Genomic DNA, 24,744 nt, shown 5'->3' on the forward strand with positions numbered 1-24,744 from the left:
AGTTGGGAGATAATCATACATGTGGCATTCTGTGCAAAAGATTAGAAAGCCTCCCTCTCGCTGCTGGACTACTTTCTCCATCTTAATTTTTTTGGTTTGTTATTGAGTTAAAATTTCTAAGAGAGTAGGGATATAAAGCTCATTTAAAATACTTTGTCTATATATTTATTTTATATTTGTCTGTCAATGACCCAAACACTATAATTAATCTAATTAAAACTACCTAGTGACCTACCTTATTGACTCTTGTTTTGAATTAAATTCTTGCTGCATAAAATCTGTATTAAATTTGAGGAGGAATTTTGAGTTACATGTGCTGTGAGTCATGTGCTTTCTGTCCTCTTCTGCTGCAAGGGATGCAGGGCCTCCGGAAGCTGGGGCTATGGTGTCTGAAGTCTTGATTCCTCATGGTGACCTCTGGAATCCTCTCCTGGAGGCTGCTGGGTAATGTGTGGAGTTCTCACCATACATACACATCTCATTGTTTGGTCAGTGATACCTAAAACGATAGTAGATTTGGCCAGTCTCCTAGGGCCTATTTTTTGTTACAGGCTGCCCCTATAAGGACAGATACCCAGAAAAGACTTGTTACAATCAAAAATACTTGTTGCTTGTTGGCACCATTGTGGATCCCCTTTTATTTAGCTTGAAGCAGTCTGAAGATAAGGATTCCTGATCTGTGAGGACTGCAATTCTTCTTGAAGAATGCAGAGTTGCCTGCTTTTATAGCAGGTGTTTTCTGAGGACAGCCGAATGTCAATATTCACAAAACCTTCCCACCTCCCCTTGGAGTTGGCTTCTCCAAGTATGGAGGGCCCCCTGCATGGATGTGTGGCAGCATGTCATGCTGCATATTCCCAGTGGAGCATGCTCAGAATTGTCAAAACTTTGACATAAATTCCGTGCCAGACTTTATCTAATGTCAACCACCTGTGCTTCTTTTTCTCCTTGGAGAACATCTGTTGTAGTTAAGCAACTTCTTTATTATATATAACAACCCGTAGTGAGTGCTTTCTCTTTTCAAGGCTTATTTTCTGCTCTTCACATTCCGCTGAGTAGCTCTATTGTGTATTTTTTGTATTCTCACAGGACAAGCAGGATGTTAGTCCTCATATATGGGTGACATCACAGGATGGAGCCAATCACGGAACACTTTTGTCAAAGTTTCCAGAACTTTGACTGGCCCCTAATGGGCATGCCCAGCATGGCACTAACCCTGCAGCCAGCAGGGGTCCCCGTTCAATCTTCTTTTTTCCGTGCAGCAATAGCCTCGTGTTTAAGGAGCTCTGCAGAGATTCCTGACAGGAATTTTCTTCACGGAATTACTAAAAGTTAATTTGCCCCACAGGGGTCCCTCCTTTAACTTTTTCAAGCCACTGTACTCCGGTAAGTTTTTACCCGTTTTTCGTCATTTACCGTCGAGTTTGGCCCTCGCAGCCTACTGGCTGTCGACCGTACCGCGGCTCAAATTTTGCCATGGCGTTGGGGTTCCTTTGGTGCCCGGACTGTAATCGCACCATGTACATCACAGACCCCCATAAAGTCTGTGTAATGTGTCTTGGACGAGAGCACGATGTCTTGACCTGCACCAAGTATGCCCTAATGACACCAAAAGGTCGCAAGGCCAGAATGGAGAAGATGGAACTTCTCTTCCGTGCTCAAACCCCGACTCCGTCCATTGCGTCGATGTCGTCAGAAACTACTCCGTCGACGACATCTCTGCCTTCGACACCCTCTACTTCCCCTCAGGACCGAGGGGATCGTAGAGACAAACATCGCCATCGACATTCAAAGTCTCGGACCATCGAGGGAGCAAAATCATCGACCTCGCCATTGTCCAAGCCGCCGTCGAAGAAACCTCGTCCAGAAAAGGCACCGACCTTTTCAGCGACCGGGTCACAGAGGCAACCCTCACCCGACAGGGTATCTGGAGCCGCGACTCCGCCTTTAATGGTGGTCCCTCCGGCTATGCCTCTGCCTCTTTCTTCTGTTCCGGAGCCGGGGCTGCTTGCTCCAGGTCTCTGAGAAGAACTGGACCGGATGGTTCAGGAGGCCATCGACAAGGCGATGCAAAGATTCCAGGTTCTTCCGGCACTGACACCAGTACCGATTATGGAACCGACCATCGACCCGATTCTGGCAGCGTTGGCACCGCTGCTCTCCAGGATGGAAGCGCTCATTGCCGCTTTTCCACCGATGGCTCCGGTGCCCTCCCCGCTTACTTTGTCATCGGGAGAAGAAACACCGTTCCGCATTCTTCGATCGGGAGTTCTGCCTCAGCCATCGATGCCGATACGTCCCTCGTCACCGATCCAACCATCGGTGCCGATACACCCGTCGGCGCCACTGAGTCATCCATTGATGCCCTCGATGCCTGCGCCGGTGCCTTCGATGCCTTCATTGGTGCCTACAATTATTCTTTCGATTCCTTCGGAGCCTAGACCAGGACCTCGTCCCCCTCTAGCTCCTAGAGGGACAGGTGCTGATCCCTATAATATCTGGACTGATGATTCCTCCCCAGACACCGATGATTTGTCTTCACCACCTTCACCCACTGAAAGTAGAAAGCGTTCTCCTCTAGAGGACCTTTCCTTTATACGTTTTGTGAAGGAAATGACTGAATTGGTTCCCTTCCAATTACAAACTGGACAGGATGATAGACATCAGATGATGGAGTTGCTTCAATTCCTGGATGCTCCCAAGGAAATAACCTCCATCCCTCTCCACCAGGTTCTTCTGGATCTCCTCAAGAAGAACTGGGAACATCCTGGCTCCATTGCTCCAGTCCACAGAAAAGCTGACACTACCTATTTGGTGTAGTCAGCTCCAGGTTTTCAAAAACCTCAATTGGATCACCAATCTGTAGTGGTAGAATCCGCACAGAAAAGAGCAAAAAGATCAAAGCCTCACACTTCTTTTCCTCCTGGCAAGGAACAGAAGTTTCTAGATGCCATTGGTCACCGTGTCTTCCAAGGATCAATGCTCATCTCCCGAATTGCCGCTTATCAGCTCTATATGACCAAATATAATAGGGTCATTTTTAAGCAGATACAAGATTTAACAAACTCCCTGCCTCACCAATTTCAAGAGCAACTCCAAACCCTAATAAACCAAGGGTTTGAGGCAGGCAAGCATGAGATCAGATCATCCTATGATATCTTTGATACTTCTACTAGAGTATCTGCAGCAGCTATTTCGGCAAGGAGATGGGCCTGGCTCAAGTTTTCTGACCTTCGCCCTGAGGTACAAGACAGGTTATCTGACCTACCCTGTGTAGGAGATAATCTGTTTGGAGAACAGATTCAACGGATGGTGGCGGAACTTAAGGACCATCATGAGACTCTGACAGCTCTCTCTGATACCTTCTGACTACTCTTCAAAACAGCCCTTCCGAAAGGACTCTAAAAAGTCATTCTTCCGCCCGAAGAAGTCCTACCTGCCACCAGCCAGATCCCGTTCCATGAGCCCTTTTCAAAAAGCCCAGTCTCATCACACGGAAACAAAAACCGCAAGCAGCTCCTCAGCCAGGTACCTAGAGAGCAACAGCCAGCTTCCATTGCCTCACATACCAGTGGGAGGTCGAATGTGCCACTTCAACATATGACACTCAATCACCTAAGACCAATGGGTACTGGCGATAATTGCTTAAGGTTACCATCTGAACTTTCTCTCCGTGCCACCAGACTCCCCACCTCTACCAACGTGGAGAACATCTGATCACTCCATCCTTCTGGATCAGGAGGTCTCACTCCTTCTCCAATCCAAGGCAAAAGAACCCGTATCCTACTCTCAGAACGGCCTAGGATTCTATTCCCGGTACTTTCTAATCCCCAAAAAATCGGGAAGCGTTTGTCCTATTCTGGACCTACGGGCCCTCAACAAGTACCTCCAGCGAGAGAAGTTCAAGATGGTAACCTTAGGCTCACTTCTTCCTCATCTACAAAAAGGAGACTGGCTCTGCTCTCTCGACCTCCAGGACACATACACTCATATTGCGATAACTCCATCTCATTGCAAATACCTGAGGTTTCTAGTAGGCCCCAAGCACTACAAGTACCGAGTGCTTCCATTCGGCCTAGCGTCTGCGCCACGAGTCTTCACGCAATGCCTCGTAGTGGTTGCAGCCTTCCTAAGGACTCAGGGTGTTCACTTCTACCCCTATCTAGACGTTTGGTTAATCAGGGCTCCCACTCAGCAAGCTGCTCTGTCTTCCCTCAATCTAACCTTACACACTCTAATTTCATTAGGATTTCTTGTCAATTACGACAAATCCTACTTAGTCCCATCTCAAACCTTGTCGTTCATTGGGGCAGACTTGGACACCTCGACAGCGAGCTCTCACTCTCATGTCTCTTGCACACCAGCTGCAGTCTCAGCCCTCCGCGACTGCACGCCACTTTCTCATCCTCCTGGGACACATGGCGTCCTCAGTGCAAGTCAGAACAATGGCCCATTTGGCCATGAGAGTCATGCAGTGAACTCTACGGTCACAATGGACTCAAAGTATTCAGCCCCTGTCAACCATTGTCCATGTCACCGACTCACTCTGTCAGTCTCTTGCCTGGTGGAGAAATCAGAACAATCTCCTCCAAGGCTTGCCCTTTCAGGCTCCAGACCCTCAATTAACTCTCTCCACCGATGCTTCCAACATCGGCTGGGGAGCCCATGTGGCCAATATACAGACACAAGGATCTTGGTCTCCAGAGGAAGCCAAACACCAAATAAATTTCCTGGAGCTTCGAGCAATCAGATATGCTCTCAGGGCATTTCAGGATCGCCTCTCAAATCAAGTTATCCTGATCCAGACAAACAACCAGGTGGCCATGTGGTACATCAACAAACAGGGAGGCACGGGCTCCTTCCTTCTGTGTCAGGAAGCTGCATAGATATCGGCGGAAGCTCTCTCCCATTCGATGTACCTCAGGGCCACCTGGTTGCCGGGAGTGGACAATGTGTTGGCAGACCAGCTGAGTGGCATCTTTCAACCGCACGAGTGGTCTCTCAACCCCTCAGTAGTGAATTCCATCTTTCAACAATGGGGATATCTTCAAATAGACCTCTTTGCGTCTCCTCAAAACCGCAAAGTAGAGAACTTCTGCTCTCTCGTTCACAGCAAACACTCTCAACCCAGAGATGCATTCTCCCTCTCGTGGGCAACCAGTCTACTTTATGCATTCCCTCCACTTCCTCTTCTCTTGAAGACTCTCGTGAAGTTACATCAGGACAAGGGAACCATGATCCTGATAGCACCTCACTGGCCACGCCAAGTGTGGTTTCCAATACTGCAGGATCTCTCCATTCGCAGGCACATTCCCTTGGGAAAAGACCCGCTTCTGATCACTCAAAACGACAGGTGCCTCCGACACCCTAATCTTCAAGCCTTGTCCCTGACGGCATGGATGTTGAAAGGTTAATCCTTCAACCACTTAACCTTTCTGAACCAGTTTCCCGTGTCTTGATTGCTTCACGGAAGCCTTCCATGAGAATATCTTACTCTTACAGATGGAACAGGTTTACGTCATGGTGCTCTTCAATCCCTTGACCCCTTTACCTTTCCAATCACAAAGTTTTTGGACTATCTCTGGCACTTGTCAGAGTCAGGTCTAAAAACGTCTTCCATCAGAATGCGTGTCAGTGCGGTAGCCGCCTTCCATAAAGGTGTCGGATGTTCCTATATCATTACAACCCCTTGTAACACGTTTTCTGAAAGACATGCTTCACCTCAAGCCTCCACTGCGTCCTCCGGCCCCTTCTTGGGACCTTAACCTGGTTTTGGGTCTGCTCATGAAACCACCATTTGAGCCTCTTCACTCCTGTGACCTTCGATATCTCACATGGAAAGTGATTTTCCTTTTGGCAATCACTTCAGCTCGCAGAGTTAGTGAATTACAGGCCCTAGTTACCTATCCGCCTTACACTAAATTTCTGCAGGACAGGGCAGTACCCCGCACTCACCCTAAATTCTTACCCAAGTTAGTTTCGGATTTTCATCTAAATTAATCCATCATACTACCTACCTTTTTTCCCAGGCCCCATGCCAATCCAGGAGAACAGGCTCTGCATACCCTTGACTGTAAATGGCCTCTAGCGTTCTACCTAGACCGTACAGTTGCCCACAGGGCAAGCACTCAGTTGTTTGTCTCTTTCCATCCTAATAAGTTAGGGAAGCCTGTGGGTAAGCAGACTCTCTCCTCCTGGTTGGCGGACTTCTTATCCTTTTGCTATCAGCAAGCAGGCATTCCATTTCAAGACCGTGTTAAAGCACACTCTGTGAGGGCCATGGCGACTTCAGTAGCACACCTACGATCGGTGCTGCTTCCTGACATTTGTAGGGCTGCCACTTGGAGTTCTCTCCACACCTTTGCAGCCCACTATTGCTTGGACAAAGCCGGAAGACAAGATTCCATCTTCGACCAGTCTGTCCTTCGTAACCTGTTTACAACGTGACGTACTAACACCCTTCCGCCTGCCCGTTAGGGTTCAGGATGCCCTCGACTAAATTTTATCCCAGTCCTAGTGCTTTGCACACCTGGGTACATTTGGTGCATTTCTCAGACATCCTCAGCTCGGTACTCACCCATATGTGAGGACTACCATCCTGCTTGTCCTGTGAGAAAGCAAATGTTGCTTACCTGTAACAGATGTTCTCACAGGACAGCAGGATGTTAGTCCTCAAGGAACCAGCCCGCCGCCCCGCTGTGTTGGGTTCATAACGTTTTATTATTTTATTTTTCGGCACTGCCTGTAGCTTTTAAACAAGACCGAAGGGGGACCCTGACTGGCTGCAGGGTTAGTGCCATGCTGGGTATGCCCAGTAGGGGCCAGTCAAAGTTCTGGAAACTTTGACAAAAGTGTTCCGTGATTGGGCTCTATCCTGTGATGTCACCCATATGTGAGGACTAACATCCTGCTTGTCCTGTGAGAACACCTGTTACAGGTAAGCAATATTTGCTTTCTTCCTGAAACCTTATCTAGTTTTTTTCCTTATTTTTGATAGTTGATGCTAAGAAGCCTGCAATGAGTCAGGAGCATAAACTGTATACATAATGCAGCAGCAGTTTTCCTGACTTTCTAAAACAATCTTTATTATGCATTGTTTTTATATTCTAATATTGTTTTGCATGTTTGCAGTGTCTGAAAAATTTGATATACTACCCTTAATGCTAGACATTGCTTTTTAGTTTGTGATATTTCTTGTTGAAATTGTTTACCTTCATGCTTTATTAGCATGATGCTTTTTTTTCTGATTTCTTCTTATTTTTCAGAAACTGTATTGTTCAAACCAACAAAATTATCCAGCTGTAACCACTAACTCTATATACAGCACAGCCACATAGTCAGCAGTCACATATTCAGCACCACCACAGTACTTGCATAAAATAGCCACACCCTCACCCCCCCCCCCCCCCCACCAATTTGATTCAACTTAATACATACCATATAGTAACACTTTAGCTGTAGAAATGAGCTTATTGCCTTATAGCATTATAGCATTTTATTATGGTTTAATTAAGGGCCTTATTTACTAAGCTTTTTCTCCCCATGGATACAGAAAAGGAGAAAAGTCTTAGCAAACCATGCTTTAAATTATTACATACATGAAATACTTTTCAAAGAATTATGTGTATTTTATTTCCCTTTCTGTTACACATTTACAGTAGAGATAGCTCCAAATCATAGGGGACAGTCTGAGGCGGGGCTTGGTTTTGACCCATTTCTTGCATGAAATTATAATTCTGCTTTTCTTAGGTAAATCAGAAATGTCGTATAGAAATTAGCACAGGTGTCAAATATACTTTTGTAATTAGATTTTCTAATAACACTTTACAGTGAACGAAAAGAATAATATACAGGATGAAAATAAAAAACTTTCTGAACAGTTTCAACAATTGCAAAAGAACATGGCGTGAGTATTAATGTTAACATTTTACTATGTGGCTGCAAAATTGTTCAAAATATCACTTTTTTTTTTGTCCATTGAATTTAGTAACAGGATCTCTAAAATGAGTACATTAGCATGATAGAAGAGGCATATTTTATAATTTGTTTATCATTAGATATACTTTAGACCTCCTTTACTAAGGCCCATAGACCACCTGGTTTGCAGATATCTGAGATTTTATGGCTAACCGACGAGAGGGTTACATTACAGCTTTGTCTTCATAATTTAATTATACTTGGAGATTTTAACTTGCAGGTAGACGGGCAAGATTCCCATCATATGAAAGAACTACTGGCAGCAATTTCTATGCGGGTTTGGTTCAGTTGATTCAAGGCCCTATGCAGCAGGCAGGCCGTACTATTGATCTGTTTTTTTTTTTGCCAGGAAACTCAGGTAATTAAGGTATTAAATCAGTTCCTTGAACCGATCATTCTATGATGCTTTGTTTCTTTGCTGTTAAACTCATCAAAAGTAAATAGCCAAAAACAAAAAAATTATGACTAAAGGTAGATCTGGAGGTTTGAGATAATTGGAATATTTCATCCAAAATATTAGATACTATGGATATTGCTCTTCTGGTAGATAAATGGCATAAGTCTTTAATACCTATAATGTGGTTGCTCCTCCTAGATTGATCTCTGTCAGAGATGATAAAAATATTGTCTCTTGTATAGTCCCCATCCCAGTTAGCTCTTGGCTTGGGGAGGTCCACGGACCACACAAGGCCCCAGGACCTCCCGGGGTTCTTTCACAGGGTGGAAAAGCAGTTTTGTATTCAGAGGCTCTCCCAGTTTTACCAGTCCAGGCGTATTCAAAGAAGATACCATCTACACCAGTGCTGTTCAAAATAAAAATCTTTGCTGCCTGATGGCAGGTAATAGACACAATGTAACGATATACTAGAAAATAATGTACCACACTGTCGGCCCGATTTTAAATGGCCTGCATGCGTAAAAACCGGGAGTTAAGTGCACAGCAAGCCCTGCGCACACTGCATGCATTTTACAAAGGGCCTGGCTATGCGCGAAAACCCCTGTTAGGCGCAGAAGTGCTGGGCCCTGTGAAAGGGGGGGAGCGTGGTCTGGGTGGGCCAGGACAGCGCCATTAGCCGTTGTCCTGGGGAAGTGCGGGCTGGCAGCCAGCCGGCACACGGAGTTTACTTCTGCTCCCAAGGAGCAGTAAGTATAAAAATTAAAAAAAAAAAAAAAAGGGGGGTGGAGGGGAAGGTTAGGGTTAGTTTAGGGGTTGGGGAGGAGAGATGAAGAGGGAGGAAGGTTAGGAGTAGGAAAGTTCCCTCCCAGTCCGCTTCTTAATTGGAGTGCACTGGGAGAGAACTGGACAAAGGCCCGATCGAATCGCCACGCATACTTTAGAATATTCCTCCTTCGTGCACGAGTTGCGGGCCACCCGCACATGCGCATATGGATATTAAAATCTGGTGCACATATGCGCGTGGATATCAAATTTTATAACACGCGCACGCCAACGTGCACACGTTTTAAATGATTGCATCCATGTGCATGCGCCTTTTACAATCGACCCCTGTGTATACAGTCCAAAAATACAAAAACACAAATCTATTTCACACACTCTTTCCCACAAAGATAATTTCTTTTGCACAGGTCCCCTACTACCCTGGCTCTCCCAGTACTTTTTGGATGATAGTCATCTTTTCTGTTTCTCTGTGTCTCTTAGAGATTCTGGCTGCTGGATCTAGTTAGTCAGCGCTCTTAGAGATTTTCCCAGGGAAGGTTGCTTCTCTCTGTAATCTCCCAAGACAATCTTTTCTACTGCACTCTGTCTCTGAAGAGATTACTTCTTTCTTGGAGTGCCATTACATGCAACTTCTTAACATATTTCTCTTCCGGATTTTCTGGAGACCCATGATTTCACCCTTCCTGGGTTCTGAATCTTCACACTCCTTTCAGGCACCGCATTGCCCAAAGATATATAACTCCTTCAGGCCTTGTCCCTGTGGAGGGACAAACTTACCAAGTGTCCTCTGCAAGGAAGACACCTGCTCCCTCAGCCCTATTCTATAGCTAATTCTAGCCTCCCCTTGTCATATGGGCACAGGAGTTCTGTTAGATATCAAACCCCTCCCAATGGGGCATGGTATACTATACTAACACATCTACAATACACTTGACATCATACATAGGGGCAGGGTCTGGGTAGAGACCTCTGTCTCATACTCGGGCCGATACGGTAAAGTCAGCGGAAGAACGCCCGCTCTCCCGGTGCGCACACCGGCCCCTCGCCGGTGCGCGCAATTCACTATTCAAATTAGGCGGCGCGGTAGAAACAAGGAAAAGGAGGCGCTAGGGACACTATCGCGTCCCTAGCACCTCCTTTTTGACAGGAGCGGCGGCTGTCAGCGGGTTTGACAGCCAACACTCAATTTTGCCGGCGTCGGTTCTCGAGCCCGCTGACAGCTACGGGCTCGGAAACCGGACGCCAGCAAAATTGAGCGTCCGGTTTTCGGCCCAACAGCCACGGGCCGAATTCAAAAATTTTTTTTTTTTTTACTTTTTTTACTCTTCGGGACCTCCGACTTAATAGCGCCATGATATTAAGTCGGAGGGTGCACAGAAAAGCAGTTTTTACTGCTTTTCTGTGCACTTTCCTGGTGCCGGAAGAAATTTGCGCCGACCTTTGGGTCGGCGCTAATTTCTGAAAGTAAAATGTGCAGCTTGTGGCAGTGGCAGCAACACTGAGGAAAGAAGGAATCCTCGTGCACCCTTATCTTGACGATTGGCTGATCAGGGCAAAATCCCCAGAGGAAAGCCACCAGGCGACCAACAGTCAAAACTCTACTGGAGAGCCTCGGGTGGATGGTAAACACAAACAAGAGCTGTCTGCAGCCCTCCCAATCTCTAGAATACTTGGGAGTCCGGTTCGACACCAAACAAGACCAGGTCATCCTGACACCGACAAGGAGATCAAGACTGATGACCCAATTGCGAACCCTGTTGAGCGAGCTTCGTCCCACAGCATGGGACTACCTCCAAGTCCTCGGCCTCATGGCATCCACACTGGAAGTAGTGCCATGGGTAAGAGCACACATGAGACCCCTAAGGCGTTCCCTACTATCACGATGGAACCTGCTGTCCCAGAACTACACCGCTCGTCTCCAGCTCCCTAACAAACTTCGGACCCAACTACGATGGTGGCTACAAGAAGGCCATCTGAGCCAGGGAGTGAGGCTACTCTCACTGACCTGGATCCTGCTCACCACGGACGCCAGCCTATGAGGATGGGGAGCACATTGCCAGGAGCTAACTGCCCAGGAACAAGGAAGAGTCTGGATGCAACATCAATCGCCTAGAAGCACGGGCAGTCAGACTAGCCTGCCTACTGTTCAGTCACAGACTCAGAGACAAATCAGTCAGTCATGTCTGACAATGCCACAACAGTGGCCTACATCAACTGTCAGGGAGGAACCAGAAGCCAACAGGTGTCTCTGGAAATAGACCCCCTAATGGCATGGGCGGAAGCGAACCTTTGAGAGATCTCAGCCATCCACATCGCCAGGAAAGACAACGTCGCTGCGGGTTACCTCAGCAGAGAGTCTAGACTCAGGAGAATGGAGACTGTTGACCACAGCATTCCATTTGATAGTAAACCATTGGGGAACACCAACCATGGACCTCCTGGCAAACGGGTCCAACAGCCAAGAGCCCAGCTTCTTCAGCCGCAGACGGGAACCTCAGTCCCAGGGAATCGATGCCTTGGTACAGACCTGGCCACAGGAACTCTATTATACGCCTCACCGTGGCCCCTATTGGGCTCAATCATCCACAAGATAGAACACCACAGGAGACCAGTACTTCTAGTGGCCCCGGACTGGATAAGAGAAGACCGTGGTATGCAGACATGCGAAGGCTGCTGACAGGGAGCCCCCTCCCGCTACCTCCACACAGAGACTTGCTCCAACAAGGACTGATCCTCCACGAGGATCCAGCTCGATTCTCTCGGCCATTGAGAGGACTCACCTGAGGAAAAGCGGATACTCGGAGGCAGTAATTGACACCCTGCTCCGAGCACTGCTCCAACAAGGACTGATCCTCCACGAGGATCCAGCTCGATTCTCTCGGCCATTGAGAGGACTCACCTGAGGAAAAGCGGATACTCGGAGGCAGTAATTGACACCCTGCTCCGAGCACGCAAGTTCTCCACATCCCTAACATATATAAAGATTTGGAGAGTATTCGAAGCCTGGTGTGAGGACCGCGACATTGTTCCATGCTCAGTCATGATTTTTGGAATTCCTGCAGAACGGACTACAGAAGGGATTGTCTCTCAACTCCATCAAGGTACAGGTGGCCGCATTGTCATGCTATGGAACCAAGAGCGAGAGCGTCAACCTAGCCTCTCACCCGGATGTCTCCCGCTTTCTGAAAGGAGTCAAGCACATCCGATCACCCCTAAAGTGGCCGGTGCCTCTTTGGAACCTCAACCTGGTCCTAGATTTCTTAGCAGGAGCCTCCTTCAGACCTCTTTGCGGCCTGTCTCTCCGACTATTATTATTGAAGACAGCCTTCCTGGTGGCAGTCTGTTTGGCCTGTCGTATCTCCGAGCTACAAGCACTGTCCTGTCGGGAACCATTCCTCAGACTCACCCCCAGAACCATGCAGTTACGCACGGTCTCGTCCTTCCTCCCCAAAGTGGTTTTTCACTTCCATCTCAACCAAACCATCTTGCTACCATCGCCAGATGAGCATAAGAATTTGGAAGAGTCTTGCAGTCTACGCCACCTCAACGTCGGCAGACTCCTTGTCCGATACCTGGAAAGTTCGGAATCCGTACGAAAGACGGACCATCTATTCGTCCTTAACAGCGGGAAGAAGCAAGGGGAAGCGGCCTCGTGGGCAACCATAGCCCGATGGATCAAAGAAGTAATCAAGGCTGCCTACATAGAGGCAGGAAAGCCTCCACCTCTACAAGTCCAGGCCCATTCCACAAGGGCCCAGGCAGTGTCCTGGGCAGAAACCAAGATGCTATCACCCGCCGAGATCTGTCGGGCGGCGACGGGTTCCTCCATTCACACCTTCTTGAGATTCTACCGCCTAGATGTGCAGGCCCGGGAGGACACAGCATTCGCAAAGGCAGTACTAAGAGGGCCACGGGCAGCCTCCCACCCAGTTTGGGAGTATCTTTTGTACATCCCATTGGTCCTGAGTCCATCTGCTACACACTAGGAAATGGAGAATTTACTTACCTGATAATTTTGTTTTCCTTAGTGTAGACAGATGGACTCAGCATCCCGCCCACTGCTGCCCTAAAATACGGAAACCTCAGGGGACAATCCCTGAGAGCAAGACAAGCACAGGTAAGCCAGACTTTACCCCTAGTTAAGACACCCATAGTTGCCGGGTGTCGGCGTTTCTCGGTTGAGTGCACTGGCGGTCTCCAGCTAGAAATCACGTCAACCAGTCTAAGTTAATCAAGTTAACCAAGTTATTCAAACACACATAAATCTACAATTGCTTTTCGAGGATAATACTGAAGAGCAGAGCTTCCTGCATGGGTATATGTAGTGCTGACGTGAGATTGAAATCTGAGTCCGTCTCCAACTGCTATCAGGAGTACACTATACCCATTGGTCCTGAGTCCATCTGTCTACACTAAGGAAAATGAAATTATCAGGTAAGTAACTTCTCCATTTCCTGAGTGCTGTGCAAGTTAAATGGTTTGGCTGTGTATTTCTTGTCCCAGTTAGGAGAAGCTGAAGTTAGGCATCGTAGAATTTCCTCCAGCCAAGATATATTAAGTTTTCTGGCATCTGTGAATCACAGACTGACCGCTGTAAATACCCAAGCAGAATCAGATCCCTAATCACATCATTAATAGGTCGTAATGGGGCAACCTTGTATTCTGTTCATTGTTAATGCAGAATAATACCAAATTGATCATATTTTGTGAAACTTGTTATAACAAGAAAGGTTTACCTGGAATTTCATTCTATAGGGGAATACCACTTCAAGCGGGATCTGAAGAACCAATGAATGATGAGGGTGGTATCATCCCTGATTCACCAGTTCATTCCTTCTCATTTCCTCTGGTCAGCCGAATGAGAAGGAAAAAGGACAACAAGCACATCCGATATGAGGAGCAAGTACAAACTGATTTAGAGCATTTTGAGTGCACTAACGATGGTAAGCAACTTGTGGAAGTCTCAGGCCAGTGCTATGTAGCAGTGAGGTGAATTGCTGCTTTTTAATATAGCTGTAAATGAAAAATCATATAAATGGGTGCTTTATATTCAGTACTCATAGAAATTATACCTGGCTTATAAAAGTAATTCTTCATCAACAAGGCAGGGCTGAAATAACCATGACACATGGGTGATGTTATCTGATGGTGCCAAATGGACTCCTTTCTCTAGCTCAGCAAAGTTTTACTACTGAGCTTGTGCAAGAGTTCCCATGCATCTACTGCCTCTTGAGCGTTCAAGACTTTGTCTGAGCTTTCACGTGGCTTGTACCTTATCTCTCTCTCTACTTAATTTCTTTTTTTTTCAACTACTCTTTAGTCTTTGCTTCAACTAATTTTCAAATTTGTTTGCTGCCTTGGCAGCCCCTGAACAGCACTTTTCAGTGCTAAATGAAAAAGAGATACCTAAGCTTGATGTCAGACTTCAAGAAGGCCTTCAGTGGCTTCAAAGACTGCGTTTGAGGCCACAAGATATCTATAACAAAAAGGCCACAATATGTTAGATGTCTGGGTCCTGATCATGACTCAGCTAGCTGTTACGGCTGTGGTCAAATGTCACTGAGATCACAGATGAATAAGACCTGGAAGATGGAGAAAGTTCGCAGATTGGTATAAAGTCTGAGCCATTCCTCCTCTGAGCAAGATCTCTTCAGGCTTCCTCTGCACAGAGTCGAGCAGGAGTTCCTCAATCAAAGCTCGCCCAACCGCAGCATTGAGCGCAGGAGCCAGCCTGCCCCTTGGTGCACCTGCGAGTCACTTCCCGCTCTTCACACAACTCATCGGGCAGAAGATGAAGAGCTATTCATTGGGGCAGGTGGTAAAGTCTGCACCACAGCATGCTTCAACACGCCAGATTTTTACATCAACTCATATGACGCTGAAACGTGTTGAGGGCAGGGAGAGACCTGGAAGAGATTCCTTGCAGTTACCTTCCTTCATGTTGGCATTATTATCTCCGTCTCACCTTCTCATTCCAGATCTCAGATCATCTGGAACCTCTTCGCCATCATCTACCCATTTAGAAACTCCAGATCCAATACTCTCCATTTTGCGTCTGGTCTCTACGTGGTCACCAGCATAGTTAAAACCGGAGGGAGTCTTTTTCTGGGGACTAGTACATGCTTCAGGGGGATAACATTATACTGGTTTCAGAGGAGGATGTCTCTTTCCCAACTCCACTGCGGCAAGATCTGTGGAAGCAATTAGAAAATCCTAGTCATACAATGTGAAAATCAAAAAGCATTAGTTTACTGGTCACTTATTTCTACCAAATACTAAATACAAGATTCAAATTGTCTTAATTAAATTTGAAGGACTGACGCAGCGTCAGCTCACATCACATAAGAGAGCTGCTCAACTCTTAGGTCAACTTTTATATATGTTTTTGAAAAAATTTGTTGCAAATAAAATAATTAATCAAAAATAACTAGATGAACTCACTAGTGTATCGAAACGACTTAGTGTTCAAAGTGATTTCAATAGAAGATAAAAATGAATAAAATTTTAAAAAACATTTCTATAAATATAGTGAGGTGTATATTGTATACTGATATTGCAAATAAAATGACACTTGACTTGCAAGTAGTAGAACCAAGCTTAATCAAAGCTGTCTGAAGTGAGTGCAGTAACTTTAATGTGCAAAGCAGTACTTAGCTTGTAATCCAATCCTGAAAAACACCCCCCACATGGATCCATGTTTCGAACAATGTTTGCTTCTGGGGGCTTAGTCTTTTCTTGATGCTGCTCACAGATGATCAGTCCTCACAGTGCCTCAAAATTTTTGATTTTCAACAATTAGAGAACAAGTAGCCTAGATGAGCCAGCAGCCTGTATGAGAACACTCATGACAAGTTGGCCGATGTCCCATATTTGGATGACAATTTCTTCAGGGATAAGGTCAGAGAAACCATCGCCTAGCACAGTGATGGCGAACTCCAGTCCTCGAGGGCCACAAACAGGCCATTTTTTCAGGATATTCCCAATGAATATGCATGAGAGATCTGCATGCACTGCCTCCATTGGATGAAATCTTTGTCATGTGTGCTCATTGTGGATATCCTGAAAAACCTGGCCTATTTGTGGCCTTCAAGGACTGGAGTTCGCCATCCCTGGCCTAGCGAGAGGGACAACATGCAACCATTCAGTCCTTATTGGTGGGAGCTGAACATCCTCCTTCTAGACACCCTTATTTTGCTTTTAAGCACTCCTCCTTCCAGAGGTGTCCTTTCTGCCAATTCCAGCAGCATTGTATCCCATCTGAGTTACCCCAATAGCAAGTTCTGACACAAGGACACCTATGTAAGAGATGTTATCTTAAGATGGCAAAACTGGACCTAGTTTTGATGAGACCCTCAGGCTGCAATCCCTCTAGTAGGAGTAAGAATTCACATGTTTTTGAGTTGTGGAAGATCAACAAGGACTGCATTGGTGGTCAAAACTGTGGAGTCTGGGTACAGTTTTCATTTCTGCCACCCCCCAGCACTACATCAATATTTATCCTTCAATCTGGATATGCCTCTTATTCGACCCAGCTCCATTTCGTGATGGAGTTGCTTCTCAGCCAGTAGGCAATAGAACCTGTCCCTCCCCAAAGACTATGGCAAGGGGTTCTATTCCTGTTATTTCCTTATCCCCATGAAGTTGGTGGATTGAGATCCATTCTGGATTTATGAAGACTGAATAAGAGCCTATTACAGGAGAAATTCAAAGTGAACTCCCTCCATACCATCTTGTCCTTCATCCAAGCAGGAAACTGAATGTGTGCCCTGGATTTGAAAGATGCATATGATCACATACTCATCAGTTAGTCTTATTGGAAATATCTCAGATTTGTGATATTTCCGTGCATTCGATCAAATATGGAAAGCACAAATGTAAATGCTTTCGCTGCCCAGACTAACCACTGGAACACCTTTTCCTAGAGCTGGTAAATTAACACAAGAAATCAGGTTTCCCAGGTTTCTCCTAGAGGAGAAATCCATAAACTGTTGTTAATCCATAAGCAATAGTAGCTTGGGATTTATTTAATGTTCGGGTACCTGCCTGGATTGGCCATTGTTGCCTGGCCTGGATTGGCCACTGTTGGAGACAGGATACTGGGCTTGATGGACCCTTGGTCTGACCCAGTATGGCAATTTCTTATGTTCTTAGATTCTTTCCTTTGGGCTTTTGGCGAGACTGAGCATCTTCATACAATGCCTGCAGTAGTGGCGACTTTTTCCTTTGTTGCCAAGAGATTTGTGTCTTTCCTTATCAGGGTGACTGGCTGCTGACGGGACCTTCCCAAGCAGTAATGTTGAATTTCCTACAGAAGACAGTCCAGCTCCTTTAGTTGCTAGGGTTCATAATCAACTATACAAAGTTATACCTCATTCCTACCCAGCTACTGAAGTTCATCGGGGCGTAGATAGTCAAGTGGATGGAAAGCCGGAGGTCTTGTATGCCACAAAGTGATTGTGGCATACAAGACCTCCGGTTGTGAAGCCGCTGGTGCCATGGGATCTGTGTCATCTTGGCTCAACTTATGAAGCTTCTGTATGAGCCATTAGTCAGCTTAAAGTTTCTTATATGGAAAGTGGTATTTCTAATCACTGTCACTTTGGCTAAAAGAGTCAGCAAGTTACAAGCATTGGTTCATTACTCAGCATACCTACAATTTTTTAAAACAGGGTGGTGCTCCACATTCACCCTAAATTTTTGCCAAAAGTGTTTCCTGCATTTATATGAATCGAGTAATTGTTTTGCTCATGTTCTTTTCAAAATCCCATGCACAAAAAAGGAAAAGCCCTCCATTCACTGGACTGTAAAAGGGCCTTGGCCTATTGTCTGAAGAGAATTCAACATAGTCAGATTTCTCAACTTTTTGTCTCCTTGATCCTAACAGACTTGGGAGTACATAAGATCTTAACATAAGATATACCATACTGGGTTAAACCAAGTATCCATCAGGCCTAGCATCTTGTGTCCAGCAGTAGCTAATCCAAGTCACAGGTACCTGGCAAGTACCCAAACATTAAATAGAAACCAAGCTACTGTTCCTTATTGATTAATAGCAGTTTATTGGCTTCTCCTCTAGGAACTTATCCAAACCTTTTTGAAACCCAGTTACACTAACTGCCATAACCACATCCTTTGGCAATGAATTCCAGATCTTAACTATGCTTTGAGTAAAAAAAAAATTTCTCCTTGTTTTAAAGTAGCTACTTGCTAACTTCATGGAGTGCCCCATAGTCCTTCTATTATCTGAGAGAGTAAATAACTGATTTATATTAACCTGTTCAAGTCCTTTCATGATTTTATAGACCTCTATCATATTCCCCCTCAGCCATCTCTTCTCCAAGCTGAGCAGCCCTAACCTCTTTAGCCTTTCCTCACAGGAAAGCCGTTCCATGCCCTTTATTTTGGTCGCCCTGTTGCCAAGTACATGTTGTCCAACTGGCTAGCAGACTGTATCGCACATTGCTATCCTCTGACTGGCCTCAAGATCTCTGATTCTGTAAACCTCATTAAATAAGAACCATGGTTTTTCAGTGGCTCACCTAAGATCCGTGTCCATTGAATTCTTCTGCAAAGCTTTAACTTGGTCATCTGTTCACACCATCTCGTCCCATTATTGTCTAGACAACCTCTCAAGAAGCAACTAGCTTTGGGTAAGCAGGTTTGCACAGCCTGTTCACCCAGTAGTCCATTCTCCCTGGGGGTCCAGGTTGCTTATTCAGTAAGTATTCCACTCCAATCCTTAGCTTAGGAATTCCCACATATCATGGTTAATTAAGCCCTGCTTGTCAGTGGAGAAAGCAAGTTGGCTTTCTGTAAAAGGGGCTGTCTATAAATTAGCCATGCTTAATACCAACCTGCCTTCCTGTTGAGTTGAATATCTTGCTAAAGCTAAGCTCTATAAATGGATTGAGGGGTTCACAAGGCAGCGCACGGGAACTCCTGAATATGCCCAGTAGTATTTTACAGGGCTAGAGAGATGAGTCCGTTTGCTGTCTGGTAATGTCACTCATGTGTCTGGCTAAGTCTTCTTTCTATGGTTAACCCCTGTTTATGGTATGTAAAAACTTGCTGACTTCATAATAGTTAAGCAGTATTGTGCGTGTTTGTTTCTGTTGCTTAATTTTGGGCATGGAACTTCTGGATACATTGTAGTTTTATTTCTTTGGTTAAAACAATTTAAAAAAGAAAGCCAGAAAGCTAAAAAAAAAAATTGCAAGTCATAACTCTATGGCACGAATAACACTAAAATAAGATTTGTTTGACTAGCTATTTACACAACCAGGTGTGTTGCAAGAGTAGTGCTAACAATTAACACAATTACAAATTATTGATTTTTCTTTTCTCTATTAGCTGATAAGAGATTTTATGAACAATTTTTTATTACAAATTTATTTATGCACCATTCATAAACTGATACACGATGAAAAAGCAGAGTGGCTGAACACAGCCCTCCGCTTACATACCCCACACAGAAACCTAAGGTCAGCAAACAAAGCAATGCTAACTATACCATCAGTCAAAACAGCCAGATTAACACAAGTAAGGGACAGGGCCCTATCACTAGCAGGACCGATAATATGGAACACCATGCTGGTAGAAATCAGATTGGAAAGAGACATCAAAACATTCAGAAAAAATTTAAAAACATGGCTATTTAAGCAAGCATACCACAAAGAGAATCAAGAGTTGAACCCAGGGAACTGTTAGTTGCGGTCAAGCAAACACCCACACAAACACACTCCTTCCTTCTTAAAGTGTGTCTCCTCTCCTATATTCTAATCTCCACCTTTATCTTAAACTTCAAAGAACTAAAGTTAAGTAACACCAAACTTTTAGCAGAGTTAGAAATCCTAGACATAACTTATAACACTCACCAAATAGTACTTATTATGATATAATGTTACAGTATTTTTGATGGCACCTGTGTAAGAGTTAAAATTCCAGACACTTTATGCAACATAGTTTTTGTGCCTTATTGTGAACCGTTGTGATGGCTCCCGCTTAACGACGGTATAGAAAAGATTTTAAATAAATAAATAATAAATAAACATTTGTGGTGGTGAGTAGAGGAAGGCCATATTTTTCCAAATTCATCAGCGTATGGTCGTCATGTTCTGGGTTAACCTCGCAATTTACTATTGCCTGGTTTGAGCTTAAAATCAAACATTTTGTGCCTTTGCTAGTTTGACAATTTAAGTAGGTAAGGCAGTTCCACATCAGCTAACTCTGACTCAGTTGATATTGAATTTATGTCAGCTGGTGATAGTTGAGACAATGTTTGCAGTACAATGCTCTTGAATTTTAGCAACTGTTTCAATTTCTTCTGCTTCTTTGAGTCAGCATTTGCATCATACTATGCTGTTTCAACACTTGATTCTGTGTGTGCATTCTGTTTCTAGGATTAGAAGGACCAGAATATTGCATAAATACAGTGCAAAAGTAAAGTCATACATATGTAACTGTCAATTTTTTATCAATTTATTTGGGGGGGGGAACCTTTTTTTTTTCTTTTTTTTTTTTTAGTGGGTAACTAGAGAAATAGATCGAGGACGAGCACTTAAAAAGTGATTTACTTGGATTTCAGCAAAGCTTTTAATACTGTTTCACATAGGCTCATGAATAAAATGAGGAGCCTCGGAAAGGGTCCCAAGATGATAGAATGGATTACAAATTGGTTGGCTGACAGACAGTGTGATAATGGAACCTGTTCTGAGGAGAGAAGGTGATAAGTGGTGTGCTTCAAGGATCGATTTGGGGCTGGTTCTGTTCAATATCTTTGAGCGATATTGCAGAGGGTTTAGAAGGAAAAGTTTTGACTTTTGAGGATGACACTAAGATCTGTAACAGAGTGTACTCTGAAGAGAGTAGAAAGAATGAGAAGTTATCTAAGAAACCTTAAGGAGTGGATGAAGGTTTGATAGCTGAGATTCAATAAAAAGAAGTGCAGAATCATGCATTTGAGATGCAATAATCCAAAGGAGCTATACGTGATGGGGGTGGGAGGGCGAGACTATGCACAAATAGGAGAGAAACCTCAGGATGATGGTGTCTGATCTGAAGGTAGCAAAGCGATGAGGCATGGTGATGACTATGCAGCCCAGCATCCCTCTGACCTTAGAGACATAACTAGCAAGATAAAGGAGGCGATTATGCCCCTGTGTAGGTTATTGGTGACGCCTCATCTAGAGTACTGTGTTCAGTTCTGGAGACCATATCTCAAAAAGAATATACAAGATAGAAATGGCCCAGAGAATGAGAATCAAAATGTTGTGGGGTCTGCACTGAAAGGCTTATGAGATGAGAGGAGACTGGAGGAGAGACTATGAAGATATGCTACAGACATTTAAATACCTGAAAAGTATTATTGCACAGGAATCTAGATTCTTCCAATGGGAAAGAAACTGTAGAACTAAGGGTCATGATATAACACTCCAAGGATTTAGACTTAAGTCTAACATCAGAAAGTATTTCTTTGCAGAAAGGGTGGCAGATGCATGGAATGTACTCCTGGAAGAGGTGTTGAAGACAACGATAATGGAGTTCAAAAGGGCATGGAATAACAGAGGCTCTCTAGTGGCTAGAGGATGGAAATGAAGAAATGGGGTAACTTAGGTGCAACATTTCTGCTTGGGAATAACCTGCATGGAGCAACAGTAACAACCCTAAATATTTTGCTGAGCAGACTGGATGGACCATTTGGGTCTTTATCTGCCATCATTTACTATATTCTCCTAGGACAACCGGATGGTAGTCCTTACACATGGATGACATCATAAGATGGAGCCCGGCACGGAAAACATTTGTCAAAGTTTTTCTAGAACTTTGACTGGCCCAATGAGCAAGCCAATATCCACGCGTCCACGCGGGGTCCCCCTTCAGTCTTTCTTTTTTCCACGAAGCATTTGCCTCGCAGTTCTGGAGCTCTGCCCTTCTAGAGTTTTGTTCTCGGTAGCTTTTCTGCACCGGGTCCCTGTTCTCCCTGTTTGTGTCACATAGAGTGGCGTGGTAAGTTTGTTATCCTTCCTTGCAGTCGATTCCCGGCAGTACCGGTTATCAATGATGGCCAGTCATCTTCCGCTTGCCAGCACTTTATTCCATGGCGTCTGGTTTTTGCCAATGCCCCTAGTGCCTGAGGACCATGGCCATTACAGATCAGCATGAGGTCTGTATCCTCTGCCTGGGGGCGTCACATGAAGTCCGGTTGTGTCGTCTATTCGATCACATGCCCCTCAAGGGTCATCAGGCTCAGACAAAACGAGAAGCTCTTCGGATCCAGAAATGTGATCCTTCAACTCCGGCATTGGGCGCTTAGACTCCCAAGGGCCGTGGGGAACCGACAGATGTGGGTCCATAGATGTCTACTCCCCCTCTGGGGTCCTTGCAGGAATGAGGGGCTGGGAATCTGGCGTCATCACATTCCAGGTCCTCAGGTTCATTTCCATCTTTGAAGCCGGGGAAAGACCGGGCAAGCACCGTGGGAAGCCTTGAACATCGACACTGGTCACAGTCTGTGCATGGTGCAGGAGTTGGATCGACATCAGTGACCACAGGCTTGCCCCCAAAGAGATCCCGCGGAGAGGAGTCATCGATCTCCATCGTACCCAGGAGTCCTAGGGGTTTCCCACCAATATTGGTGCCGAGCACTGAGCTTCCCCGAGGCTCCGGTGATGCCTTTTCCTCCTCTATCAGTCCTCGCTTCGGCGGTCTTCCAGGAAGAACTGGACCACAGAGTGCAACAGGCGGTGCTCCAAGCCCTTCAGGGTATCAAACGCCTATTCCACCAGACCCTCCCCTAGTGTCTAAGCCCTCCCCTGCAATGCTAGCACCCTTGCTGGAGTGCCTTGATATGTCCTCTTGGGCGTCCTGCCCATGCAGTTGTTTCTGGTGCCATGGGGTCCTTCAATGCCCAACAGCCACCAAGTCCTCCTCCCTCCAGAGTCATCCCCATTGTTGGGTCCTCGGAGGACAATATCTCCCTACCAAGGGCACTGTCGGGGACTCTGGAACCGTGTCCAGTTTTGCTCGGTCCAGTCCGTGATCCTTTGGGGCCCTCTGTGCCCTTGCTACTGGTGATGCCCTAGAGGCGGTCAGTGTCCCTGGTCCCTTCGGTGCCTTTGGCACCGGGGCCAAGAGGCTTGGACAGGGGTCCTCCTCAAGGGTCTTAGGGGACTTCAGTGAGAAAGACCCTCCGTATAATCCCTGGGGGGGGGGTCGTCTTCACAAGACTCAGGAGACCGTCCCTTGGATCCGTCTCCTCCGGATGAGAGGTGCCAATCCCCACCGGAGGATCTGACCTTTGCGACTTTTGTGCGGGCTATGGCTGAATCCATCTCTTTCCAGTTGCTTACAGAGGAGGATACCTGGAGGTTCTCCAGTTCATTGATGCCTCGAAGGAGGTCTTGCCTATCCCCATCCATGACATATTTAAGGAATTACTCCTCAGGATGTGGGAGCACCCCATATCAGTGGCTCCTGTGAACCGTAAGATGAACACAGTCTATTTGGTTCAACCAACCTTGGAAATCGAGAGGCGTCAGCTCCCGCGCCAGTAAGTGGTAGTGGAGCTTGCCCTCAAGAGAGCCAAATGTTCCCCTATGCTCATTTCTGTGCCTCCGGGCCGTGAACACCGGCCAATGGATGCCCTAGGTAGGAAGGTGTACCAGGGAGCGTTGTTGATCGCCCGGATTACCGCCTACCCAACTATACATGACCAATACACTCATAACCTCTGAAGGCATAAGAAACAGACCAAGGATCCATGAAACCCAGCATCCCGTTTCCAAGAGTGGCCAATCCAGACTACAAGTACCTGGCAAATTCCCAAAAACTAAGTATATCCCATGCTACTGCTGCTAGTAATAACAGTGGCTATTTTCTAAGTCAACTTGATTAATAGCAGGTAATGGACTTCTCCAAGAACTTATCCAAACCTTATTTTAAACGCAGCTACAGTAACTGCATTAACCACATCCCCTGGCATCAAATTCCAGAGTTTAATTGTGTGTTGAGTGACAAAGAATTTTCTCTGATTAGTTTTGAATGTGCTACATGCTAACTTCAAGGAGTGCCCCCTAGTCCTATTATCCAAAAGAATAAATAACCAATTCACATTTTCCCGTTCTAGATCTCTCATGATTTTAAAGACATCTATCATATCCCCCCCATAGCCATCGCTTCTCCAAGCTGAACAGCCCTAACCTCTTCAGCCTTTCCTCATAGGGGATCTGTTCCATCCCCTTTATCATTTTAGTCACTCTTCTCTGTACCTTCTCCATTGCAGCAATATCTTTTTGAGATGTGGCAACCAGAATTGTACACAGTATTCAAGGTGTGGACTCATTATGGCATTATGACACTTTCTGTTTTATTCACCATTCCTTTCCTAATAATTCCTAACATTGGTTTTTTGACTGCTGCAGCACACTGAGCTGACTATTTTAATGTATTATCCACTGACACCTAGATCTCTTTCCTGGGTGGTAGCTTCTATGATGGAACCTAGCATTCTATAACTACAGCATGGGTACAGCATTTTTCCCTATATGAATTACCTTGCACTTACCATGAACTGGAGAACATCCATACAC

At 45.5% G+C, this 24,744-nt stretch overlaps 1 protein-coding gene across 7 annotated transcripts in view; it reads left to right on the forward strand.

Annotated features, from left to right (window-relative positions):
* RBBP8 (RB binding protein 8, endonuclease) overlaps positions 1-24,744 on the forward strand; it is a 379,857-nt gene that overhangs the window by 128,111 nt on the left and 227,002 nt on the right. For all 7 annotated transcript variants that reach the window (XR_003854777.1, XM_029591118.1, XM_029591123.1 and 4 more), the window contains 2 exons: positions 7,831-7,906; positions 13,913-14,100. Coding sequence is in view for 6 of the 7 variants with exons in the window: in XM_029591118.1 (XP_029446978.1) it covers positions 7,831-7,906; positions 13,913-14,100 (264 nt within the window). In the remaining variant the exon portion in view is untranslated. The remainder of the gene's footprint in view (positions 1-7,830; positions 7,907-13,912; positions 14,101-24,744) is intronic.

The sequence above is a fragment of the Rhinatrema bivittatum genome, chromosome 2 (assembly GCF_901001135.1).
Source record: "Rhinatrema bivittatum chromosome 2, aRhiBiv1.1, whole genome shotgun sequence".
NCBI lineage: Eukaryota > Metazoa > Chordata > Amphibia > Gymnophiona > Rhinatrematidae > Rhinatrema > Rhinatrema bivittatum.